Here is a 20,251-nt window from a genome sequence, read left to right as displayed (position 1 = left end):
AGAGAGAGGTGGCACCAAGAGATTAAAGAAATGTATTCTTATGTGCATGCTATAGAGATTCCTTTTGGTTCTTTGGCTTCTTTGAGAGATGGAAGATGTATGGCAGTGGTTGGGGATTACATAGCTATCGCAGGTGATTTTCAGGCAGCTATACATAACCCTGTATGGGTACCTATTTATGAACACATGCTCAAGGCACGTGCATCGGATATGCTATATACTAGATGTGGACGTACTGTGGCATGGGCTGCGGATTTCATTCACTTAGACTTGCCTTTTGGAGGTTTGCATCATCCATTGAACACACGACCACCATGGGATTTTTGTAGTGAGGAGCATGTTCGTAGTGGTGTCCATTTGGCTCATTTATATGTGAGATGTGTTGTTACTTGTGTAGCCAAATCAAACTGTTCGAAATAGCAAAAGGAGAAAAGAGACCACTTTTACATAATATAATAGTAAAACCTTAGAGATCAAACCACATTTTAAAAATTACATCTCTTCGTTTTGCACATTGTTAATACAAAAAATCCATAATCACAAGAAGTAGCTACTATAAATATCCACTACAAGTATACATTTGGTACTCATGGAAACTAAGGTAAGTGCTAGTTATCATCCACAAAGACATTGCATCATTGCCATCCAATTGGAGAGCCATAATCTTACCACTCAAGTAACCAAATCAAACTCTTCAAAATAGCAAAAGAATCAATTTGCAATAATAGAGTAGTAACACCTTAGAGTTTCATCACATTTTAAACATTACACCTCTTCATTTTGAACATTTTGAATACAAAAAATCCATCATCGCAAAAAGTTGCTACTGTAAGTGTATGTATGGTAATCATGAAAACTAAGATGAGTCGCGCTCATCATTCACAAAGACATTGTATCGTTGTTGCTCATCTACAAAGACATAATCATACTGCTTGTATGATGCCATCCTTTCCGCAACCGCCTCAATGTACACTAGCAATACACTAACATAAAACAAGAAACAATAATAATTACCAATTTAACTACAAAACTACACCATACACAGTTAATATGCAAATCAAAACCAAATACATAGCCATCAAAGTTTTAAAAACAAAAAGTACTCTAAAATATTTCAAAACCATAAATGATGTCCTACTAGAGGGTGGAAGTCTTACAAATCATCAAACGGATTACCACCTAAAAATCTGTCCCCCTCATCATCCACATCTTTGGAGGTAGAAGCCTCCTCTTTGAATCGCTTTTTTGAGTGAATCAAAGGTGTACACATGATGCAATCACATCCTCATCACTATCAATAGAAGCACAAGCACGTCCTGTAACCAAACAAGCAGCAAGAACAGGAGCGGTCTCACACCCAAATTCCAAAGATATACCCTTCGGCCTACACAACATCTCCACAAAACATGCCAATAGACCATGGCTCCTCTACAATGCACCATGCCATGGCTCTCCTGACAAAGATAAAGCTCGAGAATCATTAGGGAGGTAATGCTTCATTAGTGAGTCTGTTGGTTTCATGCCCAATAAGTGAAACATTAGCGTGCTCTCCATAATAAAACATGGTGGATGGGCGCCCCTCCTATGAACCAAAATAGTGTAGAAGTTTTGCACTACATGTACATAAAAATTAGAGTGTCATATAGTGAAATCTCACCACATATCATCTCAAGGAAGTTTTTAAAAATGTTACCTCAACTCTCTCTCCATAGCTCTCTATGTAACCATATGAATCGTGGTGCATAATAATAATGCAACGATGCACATGCATATCAACTCCTCCACATAACTTCTCAACCCATCGAGGAGTATCTCCTAAAGAAAACAAACTAAATTTTATAAGCTTTAATATAAAATCAATATAATCTTTAAAAAAAGATTACAATTGTTAGAAAAACAATAAAATTAAACAACAAACTATTGAAAGCAAAATCATACCTGCACCTGAAGCCATCACAAGTAACCATCCCAAATCTGCAAGTGTATATAGTTCTCAAATTTTCATTGAAATAATCATTTAAACATTGTATTAGAGCACATTACTTATATATATGCATATGTCTACAAATAAATACAAATATATACACGTATATTAATTTAAACGTAAAAAAGTACATATGAAGTTATTTCTTGAATCGATTTGCTCGATTTTTAATTTGCTCGGATAAGTTCGCTCTATGATTCGTAAGACTCATATTCTTAATCAAAACACTACGAGTTGCAACACAATTAGGATGGACGGGCCACGAGCTATCGAAGAGATTAGACACCCTGGAGCAATTAGATGAGATCAAAATGAGAGTGATAGCTGGGATATATGCTAAAAAAAAGAAAATGAAGGCTTTCCATGATCAACATGTGATCAGCAATAAGGAGTTCCAAAAAGGGGATTATGTTTTAATGTATACCCTCAAACAACACTCCAAAAAACTCAAAAAGCGAGGGATGGGGCCTTTTGTAATACATGATATATCACAAAGTGGTGCCATCAAGCTTGCAAAATTAGCAGGTGAGGAGATGCCTTGAATTGGCCGAGTGACTACAGATTAAAGAATTATCTTCTTTCACTGACACCAGAAGAACTCGAAATAATACATGCAGTAGATCAATGCAGAAGTTGAGCGCATGACATTCGGGAATAGACACAACAGGAAGTCAAAATCAGAATATTAAAGCAAAAGGAGTGAGCAAACTTTCAAAAAAATGCCCAACAGAAAAATTGTATTGATTCCATTATGTTGACATCCATACAAACGGTGGATACATGGTTAGGTGGCATGGATTTATGCATTATGCTGCAACTTGCAGATGGCACCACCAAGCGTGCCTTAGTAGACACTAGAGCAAGAGCAAATGTTTTTAATTACTCCACTTTCAAGAAATCAAAGGAACCTCTAACACCAAATATAATGGGGTTCAAAGTGGTAAACAAAGGCACAATGGACAGTCTAGGACATATGAATTTACCAAAAACTGTTGATGGAACAATTTATCCTCATCAATTTCATGTGGTCGAGGATAAGGATCTTAACAAAGCAGTTATTTTGAAAGTGCCGTGGATGCGCACTTATCAAGCCACACCGAACTAGCGCTAATACCTTGCATCTCAGTCAAGAGGACCAATCTTTCACCACACCCTTTGTACAATCAGACCACGTATGGTAACCTCTCTAATCACCACCTGGTCCAATCGAGCGATGTTCCCCAACGAAGGTCAGGAAAATATGGGTTAAAGAGTCCATCATGCAAACTAATTTGAAGGAACTATGGATACTAAAATGACAAGGCAATGCAAGCCCACGTAGATGCATCAACGTAAATCCGACCTCCACAAACCGACCAAGGCTTTTGTCAAGCAACCTAGGCCAATCCAATCTCGACATCGACAAGCAAAACAAGTCAAGTGGGAATGGAAACCAAAACAACGTAGCTCACCGAATGCCTCACCAATGAAGATCACATCCAAACAATTTTAGTGGCGACCAAAACAGACTTTGCTGTCACAAAACAAGGTAAAGTCACAACTTCAAGAGGCCACTGTCAAACAAAGAGCGCGTCTTCTACAATTACTTCTGTTTGAACCACGCAGCTTCACCATAACCTCACCACCATCAAATCCACTGAAATTATTGTCCAGAACCCATCTCTTGCATGGCATTTTGTTACCACATGCATATCCTTGATTCGCATCATAGAGCCACAATATACAACTATGCATAGACACATTCTTTGTTCCCATGCACTCTGATGCATGTTCGTCTGGGACGACTCATCTCTAGGAAGGGGGGAAAATGCACCAGGATCATCATTTTGTATATATTATCATCATTTCTTTTTTCTTTTCTTTTCCTTTAACAAGATTTTTAGAGCCTTATAAACCCTTAGCCGGCATAATCATGAGCCATACTGACACCATCTAAATACCGGATTAAGAATATGTATGTATGAGAGATTACACTAAGTTTGGCTAATTTTTGGCCAAATAATAATAATTGTTAATAATTTTTCTTTACTAAAAAGCTGAAAAGACAGATAATCAACAAAAATTGATAAGTTGAGCCAGGAAAGTCGGAATTGACTTTTGAAAGCAAATGCCGAACCTTTGAAGCAAGGGCTTCAAACATGGTAAATATCGAAATGTTTGGCACACGATAAATTTTGAGCCAACTTCTAGCTAAAGGATCAAAATTGTAGATTGAAGGCCATTTGTGGACCGAATAACATAATAAAGAACGGTTTGAACCGCAGGTGATATGGACAACAAGTTATGATCAATGGAGCTAAGTATGAATGGGGCATTTGTTACCATATACATGTGGTAGTGATGTGTGTGAACACACTAGGACCGCCGGGGCATTTTTTTCCTCTTTAGCACGTTTTTTCCCCTGAGCATTATATATACGCCCATCACTCTAGGGCTATCTATCTTTCCATTGCACACTAAGTTATACACTCTCTATTGTGTGCCTTGAGCTTTCTTCATCTTCTCCAAGCTGTGTGTGTTTCTCTGCAACCCTAATTCCAACAATTGGTATCAGAGCACGTTGCATCCTCCCGGGCTTAGTCGCCACAGCTGCTCCAGTACACGCCTGCTCACTTTCTCCGATTTCAGTGAGCTTTGGTGAGCGTTCGTAGGTCGACAAATACTTCGGGATAGCTCGAAGAGCTTGGTCTGCTCATATTTTCGATTTGGGCTCATTTCGGCCTCCGTTTCCACTATAGGCAGTACTGCAAAGGCTATTTTGTCATTTTGTGCAAAATTTCTGCCAGTGCCGTTTTTTGCATAACAGGTGCCATACAGTCTCCTACGGTTTGTGCTATATAGCACGTGTTGTTTCCGCTCCATTTCTTCTATTTTCGGGCAGTTTTCACATCAGGTGCATCATTTACCATGGCTGACAACAACAACACAGATGTGTTCAAAATGTTTGCTGCTGAGGACAGGTTGGATGGGGACAACTACCCTATGTGGGCTTATATGGTGCAACATGTTCTTGTGTCAAAGGGCATCTAGAACATTGTGCAGGGCATTGATGTACGTCCTGGTTCTGAGGATGTAGGCGATGTTGAGGATGTTGCAGGTATTGCTGCAAGGATTGCTGCTGTTAGAGTTGTTTTGCCTACGGCAGAACAAGCTCGTTGGGATGTAAAGGATGCGCAGGCTCATGCATTGATCGTGTTGTCTGTGAAGCGCACCATTGTTCCTCACATCCGTTCAACAAAATCTGAAAAACAGGCTTGGGATATTCTAGCAGGTCTTTATGCAAGCTGCAATGAGGCTAAAATTGCTTTGCTGCGTAAAGAGCTGGAGTCGAAGATTATACATGAGGAAGATGATATGGACACTTTCCTTGCTAGTGTCAAGGATTTCAATGAGAAACTTATTTCTGCAGGTGAAGTCATTTCAGACAGTTCCCTTGTGCAGACTGTTCTTGATGCCTTACCAGACTTTTGCTAGTACTTGGATACTTATGACCCAAGGAAATCCTGAAGTTGTCAAGTTTGATGCATTATGCACATTGCTGTTGCAAGAGTCACTTTCCAAAAAAAGTAGGACTAGGCAGCATGCAGTTGAACATGCTTTTATTGCTTCTCAAAGAAAGGGTGGTAACAACAATGCAGCCACTTCTTATGGTTCTGCTGCGAGCGGCAAAAATACTGTTCCTAATGCTTCTGCTGGCAGCACTTCGTTTGACAATTCTGGTGATAAGGGCAAAAAGAAGATGCATTGACATTATTGTAAAGGTAATGATCACTTGATCAAGCAGTGTCCTAAGTTGAAGGAAAAAGAGGCTAAGAAGAAAGAGGGTGGTTCCACTGCAAATGCTGGTTCCACTACAAATGCAGCCATTGTTGAGTCTTCAGTAAAAGGAGACTGTCATATTGATGTTGATGTAGAATGGGCTTTTAGTGCAGAGTGCACTTAAAATCTTGTTGTCCATGATGCATGCTTGTCAGTTTTTGCTGCAGATTCACATGTGTGGTATTTCGACAGTGGTGCTACAAAGCACATTACCTCACATCGTGAATTGTTTACCTCTCTCGAGTCTGTCCCTCATGGGAATTCAGTCACTTGTGCCAACTATGCCTCTTATCCAGTTCAGGGAGTTGGAAAGATTGTGTTTACTGCTGCTAATGGAAGTTCTTTCACACTTGTTGATGCACTTTATGTACCTGGGATCAAGAATAATCTCTTGTCTGTATCCGCACTTGCTAGAATTGGACTTGTAGTCAAATTTGTGGATGATAGATGTACAATTCATGATCTCAGTTTTGGTGTGATGAAATTGTTGCATCTTGCCTTTTGTGCCGTGGGCTATATAAGCTCACTTTGTATGACAAGTGTGGACAAAATTTTGCAAATGCTGTTGTAGATTCAAGGTCTATTTCAGATGCAAAACTTTGGCATGCACGTTTTGGTCATCTGAATTTTGCTAGTTTGTTGCGTTTGCAGAAGTCTGATATGGTTGCTTCTTTGACACCTCTTGAAGCACCTCTCAAACATGTTTGTGAAGGCTGTATTTTGGGTAAGATGCAGCGTTCTAAGTTTCCAAAGGATGGTTCAGTTCGGGCCACATGTAGTTTGCAGCTTGTGCATAGTGATGTTTGTGGGCCCATGCAAACTCCGTCCTTGGGAAATTACCTATACTTCGTGACTTTCATTGATGATTACTCCAGGCATGCATGGGTATTCCCGCTTAAAGCAAAGTCCGAAGTTTTTATGTGCTTCAAACAATTTTTGGCTATGGCTGAAAATGTCTCGAAATGTACTATGGGCACCCTCCGTTCCGATCGAGGGGGGGAGTATATGTCTCATGAATTTAATGCATTTTTGGCTAGCCGTGGGATAAAACACCAATGTGCAGTGCCTTATACACCTCAGCAAAATGGTGTTGCTGAGAGGAAAAACAGGTCACTGACGGAAATGGCACGATGTATGGTCAAAAGTCAAGCTTTGCCGCATTCTTTTTGGCTTGAGGCCATCTTGTGTGCCACTTATGTACTTAACAGGTGTCCTACGAAAGCTTTGCAGTCTATTACTCCATATGAATCATGGCATGATAGAAAGCCTTCTATTGAGCACATGCTTGTTTTTGGCTGTTGGCATATGCTTTTGTGCCACAAGTGTAGCGCAGAAAATTGGATGATAAGGCTTTCAAATGTATTTTTGTTGGTTATAGTGCTGAAAGCAAAGGTTACAGGTTGTATCATCCACAAACAAAACGTATTCTGGTTTCTCGGGATGTAGTGTTTGTGGAAGATTCTGTTCAGCCCTTGCTGTCATGTACTAGAGACAGTAATGTAAGCTCACATGACATTTATGACACTTTGTTGCCTCTTTTTAGTGGTGGAAATACGAATGTAAGTTCCAATGAGGCAAATGTACAGCCTATGGGGGTTTTTGAAAATGTTCTAGATTAGCCTATTACTGATGCAGATGTACATGATGTACTTGATGAGGAAAGGGCGGAAAATGAGCAGGCTAGAGGTATGCAAAATGGCTGGTGCACACTTTGTGTGACAGTAAATTGGATGCACCTTTGTCTAGTCGTACTCGTTCAGGATCTCGCCATGCATCTTATGCATCAGATTGTTATGCTTTGGATGTGTCTAGCTTACATGATGTTGAGGAGCCTCTGTCTTTTGATGAAGCACAGAATTCACAAAATTGGATGGCTGCCATGCAATCAGAATATGATGCACTCATAGAAAATGACACATGGACTTTATGTGATTTGCCTCCTGGAAAAAAGGCCATTGGTACGAAGTGGGTTTACATGTTGAAACGCAAGCCGGATGGTGAGATTGATCGCCATAAGGCTCGACTTGTTGCAAAGGGTTATGCACAACAAAAAGGCATAGATTATGAAGAGACCTTTGCTCCCACTTGTCGTATGACTACTGTGCGTTTTCTATGTGCATTGGCAGCTCATTTTGGTTGGCATGTATATCAATCAGACATTGTTACTGCTTTCTTGAATGGTGAAATATTTGAGGTGGTAGTGATGTGTGTGAACACACTAGGACCGCCGGGGCATTTCCCCCCTCTTTGGGAGGTTTTTCCCCCTGAGCATTATATATACACCCATCACTCTAGGGCTATCTATCTTTCCATTGCACACTAAGTAATACACTCTGTATTGTGTGCCTTTAGATTTCTTCGTCTTCTCCAAGCTGTGTGTGTTTCTCTGCAACCCTAATTCCAATAGCATTCCGGGTAGACTAGGAACATATAGCAAAATGGGGCAACATAAGCTCATTTGCATTGAGAGAGAGAGAGAGAGAGAGAGAGAGAGAGAGAGAGAGAGAGAGAGAGAGAGAGAGAGAGAGAGAGAGAGAGAGAGAGAGAGAGAGAGACAGAAAGAGAGCCATAGAAGCATAGGGTTTTCCGCTTTGTTTCTGCCCACTGCGACTACCTCGGTAGCTCTTACTACACCGAATTCGACAAGTATGATCAATAACCCTACAAAAACATGTATGTATGTCCCATACTGCATCAAAATTGCCAAAACAACAAATCAAAGCAGACCAAAGTCACAAAATCTACAAACTGCCATGGCCAATGGGGGACTTCAAAACTCATCCAAAACCAAACACTTTTCTTAGCAGACCCCTGGTAATTTGCAGAATCAAGCAAAGCAAAAACAATTGCAAAAGCCTTAAACCCTAAATTTAGAAAACATTGTACAGTAGCATCCACATGTGGCTAGGAATAACCTCCCCTGGTTGGAATTGCAAAATGCTTCCGAACATGGATCGCGATCCATGTACCTTTTTGCCAAAATCAGGGCAGGAGTGGTTCACTGCCTGGGGGATGCAAAAATATGACTGGTGCTACAGAATAATCACAAAAAATGCTCTTAAAATCATCAAACCCTCATGGTTTGATGCCTTCAGTCTGCAAATGATCTTTTGGCCATAATCAAAGGTCAAATGGTATGTTCCCAAAAAAAACTCATGGAGTAGGGCTAGAAGAAGAGTGTGAAGCTTCCCAATTGGCTAGAGCAGCAATTGAAAATTTCTTAAGAACTTTATTCCAAAGCCAACTGAGATAGAAAGGAGTTCGGAAGGAAATGAAAGACCATCATCAAGGAAGTTTTACTTAAAAGTGTATTTAGGATCAAAACTAAGCAAAAGGTTACCTATAAATTTGTGCAATTTGCTGGATCAATTTTCCCCCTCAGATGGATTCAAATTTTGGTGGAATTTGGTATGGAGATAGGGAAAGCTGTGATTTACAAGCACAAATCATCTAGAATCAAGGCAATAACAGATATCAGTCAAAGGATGTGCCCAAAAGTGGTTCAAAAAAACCAATATGGTCAAGACGGAAAAAACATGGCTATAAACTAGGAAATTGAGTAAAATAAGGAAAAACATGTACAAATCTGAAAATATTTCACAAGTGTGCTAGGAAGACCTATAGGAGCATGTGTGCACAAGGCTATATCAAAATCCTTCCCAACATGGACCGCAATCCATATACCTTTTTGCCCAACCAAAGGAAAATTTATACCATTTGGCCCAGTATGTTCAAAAAAGTCAAGCCATGAAGTTTCAAGCCATTTGGATTCCAAAATCCATATCAAAATGCCAAATTTCTCTAAGTCTGAAGAATATTTCCAAAAATTAGCCTACTTAACAAATCAATGATCCAAATCCCAAAATTCTTGGACCAAGGCACCATCTTGATGAACCCTACTAGATGGTATCATCAGATCTTCAATATGTTGCGATCCATGTTCCTCAAACCCTAAAACCAAAGGAATTTGCACAGTAGCACTTCATATGCCCATGAATAACCTCCCCTAGTAGATTTTTGAAATGCTTCCCAACATGGATTGCGATCCATGTACCTTTTTGCCAAAATTTATATTTTACCCTACGCCCTTGTGCCTATAGTAATCCTAGATGCACTGGTGAAATTTAGTCAAATTTGGGTTAGTTTTGACCAAGTTATGCTCATTTTTAATTTATGGCCAAAGTTCGCATTTTCTTCAACTTTTCAACAGTTTTGATCAACTGCTAAACCCTGTTTCCAAATTAAAACTGACCACAAGATGCCTCAAAAGAAAGCATAAAGGGAGTGGGAAACAACACCATATGAGATAGCCGATATATCCTCGAATGAGAAGACCCATATCACAGAATAGGTGCTCAAAGCAATACCGGCTAACATATTCATCAGAAGATTTCAAGCCGCGGACGGAGAGATAGTGAAGACCACCATCTTCCCAAGGGAAATGTGGACACTACACCAAAAGCCACAAGTGCAAGTAGGGGGAAGGTGCCTATAGTTGGGGAACGGACTTCAGAAGAACTCATGAACTCATAAGCTCGATTCAGTACAATGGGGAAACCACCCTGATTGACAAACATGGAGCAACAATCAAGGTTAAGATCACAACAGAAACAATCAATGAAGCCCTCCATCTGCAGCAAGGGATGCAAAATCTATTGCAAAAAACAAAAGCAATAGACAACAACAAAGCCTTCCTGAAGCAAAGAGGACACAAGCTAGCATATCAAGGATCTACTCAAAAACCAAATTGATGTTGCCCCTCATATGGCAACACTTCAAAGTACAGAAGCCACCAAGATACTTGGAACCACTATTGTACATGGCAGTGGTAATGGCAATGGACTCTATGGGCTGCCGAAGGACCTAGTAACATGGCAAAAAGGTTTGCGTCCTTTAGTCACCTAAGCTACACTTGGATGCTGAGAAGATTTCTGGGCACTTTTCTAGATGTTGCACCTATTACTGTTACGCGGATACATTAAATTGAGCCAGAAGGTGATATCCTTCTCTTTTCAACTGAAGAGGACAAGAAGAAGTATAGTGTACCAGATTTTGTATGAGAGAATAAAGGGGTTGGGTCCCAATGTTCCAGAGTTGCTTATACTCCCATGTGGCTCCAACCAACATTGGAAAGGCATTTTTAATCATCAATGGAATCTGATGTCCTTTTTAGATCCAGGTTTTGCTAAGCCAAATGTCTATAATCCCAAGCTTGGGTTAGATTCACTTCTCATTATACCCATTTCTCAAGCCTCTACAAAGCAAAGCCCCAAGCAGGCAGAACAAGTCCAGGAAAGTGTTGTCTCTTGTACGCTGAGAGCATGCACAAGAATGAAATAAGATGTTACAACGAACTGTGCCTGAAATTCAAAGAATAAATCTGGCAATACAACTTTGCATCTGAAGGCTGTGTATTACTGATTCATTGACTTTCAATTTTTTTGGATCTACGGCCTCCACAGTCTACATGCTCTAATATCGGCTATGGAACAACTCTATACTTTAGGTGCCTATGTGTCATCGCAGATTGGTCCACAACAGATGTGCCGACCTCTTGCCCTTTGTGCTACAACACGCTTCAACTCTATTCATGATAAAATTTGTAAATCGACAATGGGAGCTTCTACAAATTGACAGACAAAACCCTATGTCAACAAGTTGTAAAGGTTCGTTATTTGGATTCATATGCATTTGCTTGGATCACACAACCAAACTACGGGGCAAAGGCACAACTTGTGTTTCTTGTAATTTCCAAGGAGACACAGTGCCAACCCTCCACCATAGTTATGTATGGCCACCTCTGTTTTGCATGACTTCACTATATGGTCTTTAGTTTGCGTCATTTCCTCATTGCATGACGAGACGTTTAACTAGTCACAAGGTTTTTTGTAGTTTGAAAAACAATGTTCTTTGCCTTGCACTGTCGTACAGGATGCCTACTCAATTACCAAGTCAATATTTCAATTAATTTTTCTCCATTTCTCTAAGCAAGACTAGTTTTTCCTAATGCATTGCTATAATGGATTTGGAGAAGATATTGTCAAAGTGGATGCTACTATTGTGGAAGTGTAAATTGAGAGAAGTCTTTTCCAAGTTGTGGAGCTTCTTCGAAAAGGAGGGGAAGGCTATCGTTTTGATATGATCATAGGTGTAGGCGCTTTTATGTTGAGCTTTTGGGCTATGTTTATGAGTGAAGTGGGCTTGTCAAATTGCTTTTGAAGCGACGACTGCCCTCCAATCTTTGAGGGACTCTATATTAGTGTTTGGTTTTCATGAAGTTTCTTGATGCTATTGTTAAATGCTCTACTTCTTAGTTGTGTGCAAGACATGAAGAAGATTGCATTCAAGCTGTTGTTGAGGTGGAGCCTCGAGAGGATCTCATGAAACTGTCAAATAGGAATTTCAGCATTTGTCTCCTAAATGTATCAGCATGGGAATAATCCTGAATCACCCAAATCATTAGGGCTCACAATAGTTGATATCCTAAGAATAAAAAAGTAATCTAGGCAAGACTTCACTAGCTTGATCCCGAGATATGAATATAAATCAACACATGACCACTAGCTTGATCCGCAGATATGACAAACGTTACATGAATAATCTTAACCTTCTTGCTCAGATGAGAGGCATGGGGAGGACTTCTGACTTCTTACAAACTTACACTTCGGTGGTAATGTAGGCTCTCCTCTTCCCTCCTTGAAGGTGTCTCTTGGTTATTGCAAGTCCTCTTCTCCACCCTCTTCTTCTTGACACATTTTTGAAAGATTGCACAAACTCGTACTATGGCTGCTTAGAATTTCACAAGCCCAATTATGATTTATGTTCACCGCTATCATTAGTTCAAAAAACAGAAGTTGGCTTACCCTACTTCGGCTCTATGCGAAGGAATTATAAGCAAAACAACCTTCTGTTCACCTTCTTCTTGAGCTCAACTTCGCAATTCCTTCTTCAGTATGTGTCCTTTCTTGCTCTATAAAGCAAACAAAGGATATGCACACAAAGAAAGTCCAACTACTTGGCACACACCTTCTCTTGACTATTCAATTTATTATGAGCAAAGACTAAGAGAGCTGGGTGGTTAAGAGACTAGAGAAGCGAAGCGAGCTTCTACATGTGAACTAGTAGTAGTAGTAGGAAAGCACACAGATGCCTTGAGCAGTAGATAACATTGTTCGTCTGTGCTAGGTGATTCCCTTTTCTCCTATCAACGGTAATGCCTTACTGCTTCAGGAAAAACGTGGTTCTCAATGGTGGCACTCGCACTATGTTCCGTTGTTACTCGGACGCTTATGTTTCAGGCATAGTAGTCCTTCAGCGCATGTTCGCTCTGGTATGATTTCAATAAAGTGTTGATATTGAGAGAGAGAGAGAGAGAGAGAGAGAGAGAGAGAGAGAGAGAGAGAGAGAGAGAGAGAGAGAGAGAGAGAGAGAGAGAGAGAGAGAGAGAGAGAGAGAGAGAGAGAGAGAGAGAGAGAGAGAGAGAGAGAGAGAGAATGAAATGAAATGTAATATTAACGTCTTCAAAGGCCAAAATAACCTATGAGACCAAAAGGTTACATATGGTGAATCTAATCACAAAAAGTACAAAGAATTGAAAAGAAAATAGTGGGTAGGGGAGGGGTGAAAGCTTGATACAAAGGGAATAGAAAGGGTGAGCTGATACAATGGAGCTCTCTGACAGTCGAAGCATCATATACATATACATCAGTATCCAAAAGGCTATAGAGATTCAATGTCCTCCAACGTAGGCACTCTGTCTTCAAATGAAATAAAATGATATATTAATGTCTTCAAAAGGCCAAAATGACCTATGAGACCAGATCGTTACAATGTAATGTGGATCTGATACAAAGTCAGAATAACAAAATGAAATGACAAAATGATGAAATATAAATACTATGAAAAAGAGAGTCTTAACGTCGTAGGAAACTATTCCGAGAGACCTTGAAGATCTAAGGGGACAAGTCTGACAGCATTCCAACAAAATACAAAAATCACGATCTATCATTAACCAAATCATTAAGATTGCAACAGAACTATCTGAATTGGTCTAATAACACTTTTCTCTAGTCAAAATGACATAAAGTGAAGCTTTAAGCACTCAAAATTGAAGATATAGCTCGTAGACACTTAGTCATGAATCATCAAAGAACTTGCAATGCTTACACACACACACACACACACACACACACACACACACACACACACAGAGAGAGAGAGAGAGAGAGAGAGAGAGAGAGAGAGAGAGAGAGAGAGAGAGAGAGAGAGAGAGAGAGAGAGAGAGAGAGAGAGAGAGAGAGAGAGAGAGAGAGAGAGAGAGAGAGAGAGAGAGAGAGAGAGAGAGAGAGAGAGCGCAATACATAGTTTTGACTGGCTAGCAGAGAAATGATCTACAGAGGAACATGGTCAGGAGGTTTCACAGTAAGGATTACACGATACTAAATCAAATTGTAAAGCTTCAAAACTTGACATTGCACACCCTAAGTTCATTCCAAAAAAGGCTGAAGATACTGACTTTACACTCAATGAGTACAGGCAAGATATTACGAGCAAAAATTGACTGACGGTTGAGAGAATCGACCACTGGTCCTTCCTAGTCATACAAATGAGACTGGAAGAGGCCAGCAACGGGAAGTCTGTGTTTGCACTAATATATGCAACAGCCCACTCCAGGCACTAATATATACAACAGCCCACTCCAGATTAAATTAGCTGGCTCGATCATAATATTCCTCAGCCCCTTCACAACTATCGGCCATGCTATTAAGACCATAATCATACGCCTCATGTTCTGGAGGTCTGAAAGGCCTCTATAACAGCTTGTGCTCTTTCTTCTATCTCCTTCAGATATTCTAACACAACCCGTTGTTGGTATGATCCACTCTCCTACATAACAAACATAAAATGCACAAGAAATGGGTTTACTGCCAAGTGATGAATGTATTCAACTGAGTAAACATTTTACGCATCATCACAATAGGATGGAATCATGTTCAAGTCTCTGGGATGCACAACCCGTGCTGTGTGAATCCATTCAAAAATATGTCTTGATTTCTTATGAAACGTAGAGAAAACTCACCGTGCGCATGTCAACTCGCTCCACCCTCTTTTTCACGACCTTGAACAACTCTTCTGGCTCAATCTGGCCACCTCCATAGACAAGGCCACTCCTTATCAAACCTTCCCAGTTCTCCTCATCAACTGAAAAAGAGACAGTTTATTACTCTTTGAACATCAATATGAAATTCTAGAACGTCTTCTATTTTGGTTCACTGATACTACTAATCCTTGACCAGAAACAATACTAAAATGAACCCCTACAGAGGGGAGAGTTCAAGAGACAGGGTGCCTTCAAACTAGAGCACTAGGCAAGTCGAGTTAAAAGGGCCCGAGGTTATGCCAAGGCGACAACCTCTGGCCTCTCTACTTTGTGTTTGGTAAAAATCCCTGCGATGTGCAGCAGAGGGCCATAAGCTATACGGAGAGAAAATAGGAACCCACCCACACCCCATTCCATGACAGCCAGCCTTAGAGAGAGGACTATTGTTAGAGGCTTGGACACTCCAAGCGAGAAATCAATAGCAACACACGATTAGAAATTGCAAAATCGTTGAACTTTGAAGAGAGAGAGAGAGAGAGAGAGAGAGAGAGAGAGAGAGAGAGAGAGAGAGAGAGAGAGAGAGAGAGAGAGAGAGAGAGAGAGAGAGAGAGAGAGAGAGAGAGTCGAGACAGCACGGCGGAGTTCTGCACCCAAATGCACTAGCCCCAAAGGTTGGCACCCAGAGATATTTCTTTATTATTATGCATGCAAAGTACAACTCTCTGAGGGTCCTTTGCTCTCAGACTCTACGTCGAAAAGCTTTGCAGAGTGAGGCTCCAAGGTCTATTATAAGTAGTAAAAGGGTTGCCCAAAAGCATCAGATCCAAAAGCACTTTCCCCCAAAAGCGTCCGCTACCAAAAGCTCATGCAAAATTGCCATCCATACAGATGTGCCATGTGGCAGCCAGTGCGATTTACAGAAATCAGCCTAGAGTGCAAGCTTTTGATACTTTTGGGTTTAGGACTCACGGCCGGTGCTCCATAAGTTCTTGTTGTCGAAGGTGGCAGCGAAAGATGCAATGAAGAACAGAACAGGCTCATGAACTGGTGGGTACCTCGACTCCGATCTAGAACGCCTGCACTGCCAAACACATGAACAAGGGACACCTGTGGAGAAGAGAGATCACTGAGGTAGAGAGAGACTGGACAATTGAGAATGAGAGAGAAATGAAATGAAATGTTATATTAACGTCTTCAAAAGGCCAAAATGATCGATGAGACCAAACTGTTACAAAATTGTGAATCTGATACCATGTCTGGGTACAAAAAGAAGAGGGGGAGAGAGAGAGAGAGAGAGAGAGAGAGAGAGAGAGAGAGAGAGAGAGAGAGAGAGAGAGAGAGAGAGAGAGAGAGAGAGAGAGAGAGAGAGAGAGAGAGAGAGAGAGAGAGAGAGAGAGAGAGAGAGAGAGAGAGAGAGAGAGAGAGAGAGAGAGAGAGAGAGAGAGAGAGAGAGAGATCTGGGAAAGGCTCTCCATGTTGATAACAATCTGGTCATACAAGTGACCAAGGGGGGTAGAACTGACATGCAGAATGGATAGACCCGAGAGGACACACAACTGCGACTGCGACTACGACTGCTACTGCACACAAGACCACTGCCACGGTCTCAACATGTGCATCACCTCCGACATGCTCTAAGATCATAGATGTGGTGCATCTCCTCCTGGCTAGATCAAGATAAGGATCTAGATCTTGGACGAAATCCCTTCACTACATGATCACAAGGCCTGTGGAAGGCCGCCGTAGAGGTGATAGCCAAGCAATGCATCTGTTGCACATCATCATGGTAGCTGCCCTCTGCATAGGCCAAAAACACTGACCTACTGCCTGCCAGAAAATGTTAGGCTACACCTGCTGAAAACGCAAGCAAATGAACCTCCTCCAGGCTGGTTGCACAAGGGAAGGGGCTGCCCTCAGGGGCGCCCGCCTAGGCTGGACCCTCTGCCAAAAACGCTGGGCTGCCCCTCTGGGACACCCAAATGGAGGGTCTGTACTGCATGACCAAAGGGTGTCCCCCCCTGCCCACATATATAGGACCAGCCTGAGGGCTGCCGACCCAGGGATCAACCCTCCACGACCTGCCATAAAAAGGCCTCATGCTGGGTTAAATAGCAAAGGAGGGACTGAATGCCTCTAGGGTCCTGGGAAGTCAATGGACTGCAAAGGGGGTGAATACTCTCCGGCAGAAGGAGCCTACTTGGCTATGGAACTGAGCCAAAACCCGAGCTAAACATGGCTAGACACGACCCGACATCAGAGACCTACCTCACACTGGCGGGCACAACCACAAAGCAGCCCCCACTCCCTAATCTTCTCCTGGGAGATACAGGAGCTACCACGAGACACGAAAATGAACTCTAACAACCCCTCTCAGATCCTGGACGGGAACGAGTCCAAGGGGCTAGAGTGAGCAATCTCCAACTGTAAAGAGAGGGTTTCGTGGACGAGGATATCTGCTATAAGAACTCTAAGGTCGAATCAATACACGACCGTTGTATCATCCAACCACTACCCCCAAAAGACATCCAAGAAAAATAATGTTGTCCGCTAAAAGTAAATCTATCTCTATCAAGAATCTCCTCAAGCCAACCGACTCACAAGTCGCACAACCAGCATTTGCAGAAGGTACTGCTGCTGACCGCTCCAAGAGTATGCATCCGAACTGAGGGTAAAAGGTATAAAAAGACTAGTATGCTCCCCAATGCTCCTAGTGGAGAAAAGGATGGCTCATGGCGCATGTGTATTGATTACCGTGGGTTGAATAAGAATACCATCAAGAATAGGTTTCCTATTCCTCGAATTGATGATATTCTCGATTGTTTAGAGGGTGCTGCAGTTTTCAGCAGGATAGACCTTAAGAGTGGGTACCATCAGATTCCTATAAGGCCAGAGGATATGCACAAGTCTGCGTTTAGAACGACATTTGGTCTTTATGAGTTCCTAGTGATGCTGTTTGGGCTAAGAAATGCGCCCGTCACATTCAACCGAATGATGGACCGGATTTTCCGCTCGCATCAACAGTTTGTTGGGACGTTCTTCGATGACATGATAGTCTATTTGAAGAATTAAGAGGAGCATAGGCATCACTTGACCATTGTGTTCGAAGAGCTGTGCAGTTACAGGCTACTTGTCAATCCTAAGAAAAGTGAATTCTTCTTAGAAGAGATCCACTTTCTTGGCCACATAGTCTCAAAGGATGGTGTCAGAATGGATTCCGCAAAGGTTGAAGCTATTAAGACATGGCGAGACTTGGAGACTGTGCACGACGCTAGAAGCTTCTTGGGATTGTGTTCCTACTATAGAAGGTTTATCAGGAATTTTGCAAAGAAAGCATCGGCTCTTCACGCTTTGCAAAAGAAAGAGGTCACTTTCAGATGGACCGAAAAAGAGATTTCAGCTTTTAGTCTCTTAAGGGAGAAGTTAACTTCATATCCAGTAATTGTTTTGCCAGATCTCAGGAAGTCATTTGTGGCCGAGTGTGACGCGTGTGGCAGTAGCATTGGTGCAATGCTAATGGAAGATGGACGAGTAGTAGCTTATGAAAGCCGAATTTTGCAAAGTCCAGAGAAGACTATGCAAGTCTATGAGAAAGAGCTCTTGGCAGTAGTTCATGCTCTCTCTAGCTGCAAGCACTATCTCTTAGGTGGTGATTTTGTTGTCCAAAGAGACCATCAGACCTTGCAATAGTTCTTGACGCAGTCAAAGTTATCTGAAAAGCATATGGTTTGGGCAAACATTCTTTCTATGTTCCACTTCCAGATTATGCACGTGGAAGGCAAGAAGAATGTTGTGGCTGATGCATTATCAAGGAAGCCACAAATTTCAGCTGTGTCAATTTCTTATCATCATGAGCTTGATGACATAAAGGAACAATATGCTACAGATTAAGATTTTGCAAGGATTTTTGAACAGCTGCAAGGAGGGCAACATCTTGAGCACTACCTCCTCAGAGATGATTTTATGATGATGCATGGCAGACTTTGTGTCACTAGGCCATTTCGACATAAAGTCATGGAAGAGAGTCATGTCCCACCGTATGTAGGGCTCGTGGTATTGATGTGACAGTTAAAGCGGTAGACATTCTTCTATTGGCCTACCTTGAGGAGAGATGTGGATGCCTTCTCGAGAGGATTGTTTGAGAACATGGGCACTACGTTCAATTTCTTGTCTTCGTTTCATCCACAAACTGATGGACAATTAGAAGAGGTTGATTCTACTAAGCAAAAGGTTACCTATAAAGTTGTGCAATTTGCTGGATCAATTTTCCCCCTCAGATGGATTCAAATTCTGGTGGAATTTGGTATGGAGATAGGGAAAGCTGTGATTTACAAGCACAAATCATCTAGAATCGAGGCAATAACAGATATTAGTCAAAGGATGTGCCCAAAAGTGGTTCAAAAAAACCAATATGGTCAAGACGGAAAAAACATGGCTATAAACTAGGAAATTGAGTAAAATAAGGAAAAACATGTACAAATCTGAAAATATTTCACAAGTGTGCTAGGAAGACCTATAGGAGCATGTGTGCACAAGGCTATATCAAAATCCTTCCCAACATGGACCGCAATCCATATACCTTTTTGCCCAACCAAAGGAAAATTTATACCATTTGGCCCAGTATGTTCAAAAAAGTCAAGCCATGAAGTTTCAAGCCATTTGGATTCCAAAATCCATATCAAAATGCCAAATTTCTCTAAGTCTGAAGAATATTTCCAAAAATTAGCCTACTTAACAAATCAATGATCCAAATCCCAAAATTCTTGGACCAAGGCACCATCTTGATGAACCCTACTAGATGGTATCATCAGATCTTCAATATGTTGCGATCCATGTTCCTCAAACCCTAAAACCAAAGGAATTTGCACAGTAGCACTTCATATGCCCAGGAATAACCTCCCCTAGTTGGATTTTTGAAATGCTTCCCAACATGGATTGCGATCCATGTACCTTTTTGCCAAAATTTATATTTTACCCTACGCCCTTGTGCCTATAGTAATCCTAGATGCACTGGTGAAATTTAGTCAAATTTGGGGTAGTTTTGACCAAGTTATGCTCATTTTTAATTTATGGCCAAAGTTTGCATTTTCTTCAACTTTTCAACAGTTTTGATCAACTGCTAAACCCTATTTCCAAATTAAAACTGACCACAAGATGCCTCAAAAGAAAGCATAAAGGGAGTGGGAAACAACACCATATGAGATAGCCGATATATCCTCGAATGAGAAGACCCATATCACAGAATAGGTGCTCAAAGCAATACCGGCTAACATATTCATCAGAAGATTTCAAGCCGCGGACGGAGAGATAGTGAAGACCACCATCTTCCCAAGGGAAATGTGGACACTACA

The 20,251-nt window shown here is 41.3% G+C and overlaps 1 protein-coding gene across 1 annotated transcript; it reads right to left on the bottom strand.

Annotated features, from left to right (window-relative positions):
• Window positions 1-14,587: 14,587 nt before the first annotated feature.
• Window positions 14,588-15,315, bottom strand: LOC147464054 (uncharacterized). Its single transcript, XM_086530136.1, has 3 exons — window positions 15,216-15,315; window positions 14,883-15,004; window positions 14,588-14,689 (listed from the first exon to the last, which is right to left on the bottom strand). The coding sequence occupies exons 1-3, from the start codon at window positions 15,313-15,315 to the stop codon at window positions 14,588-14,590; spliced, it is 324 nt and encodes a 107-aa protein (XP_086386262.1).
• Between the last annotated feature and the right edge of the window lie 4,936 nt (window positions 15,316-20,251).

This window comes from Adiantum capillus-veneris, chromosome 2, assembly GCF_014529385.1.
Source record: "Adiantum capillus-veneris isolate H3 chromosome 2, ASM1452938v2, whole genome shotgun sequence".
In the NCBI taxonomy this organism is placed as follows: Eukaryota; Viridiplantae; Streptophyta; class Polypodiopsida; order Polypodiales; family Pteridaceae; genus Adiantum; species Adiantum capillus-veneris.
This window is presented reverse-complemented; position numbering and strand designations above follow the sequence as displayed.

What these genes read in the sequence shown, in the direction of transcription:
- LOC147464054 (XM_086530136.1), bottom strand. Translation starts at nt 15,315, where the DNA reads ATGGGGTGTGGGTGGGTTCCTATTTTCTCTCCGTATAGCTTATGGCCC. An exon ending in ACAAAGTAGAGAGGCCAGAG is followed by an intron (nt 15,005 to 15,215) that starts GTTGTCGCCTTG and finishes TCTCTTTTTCAG; the next exon opens with TTGATGAGGAGAACTGGGAA. An exon ending in AGCGAGTTGACATGCGCACG is followed by an intron (nt 14,690 to 14,882) that starts GTGAGTTTTCTC and finishes TTTGTTATGTAG; the next exon opens with GAGAGTGGATCATACCAACA.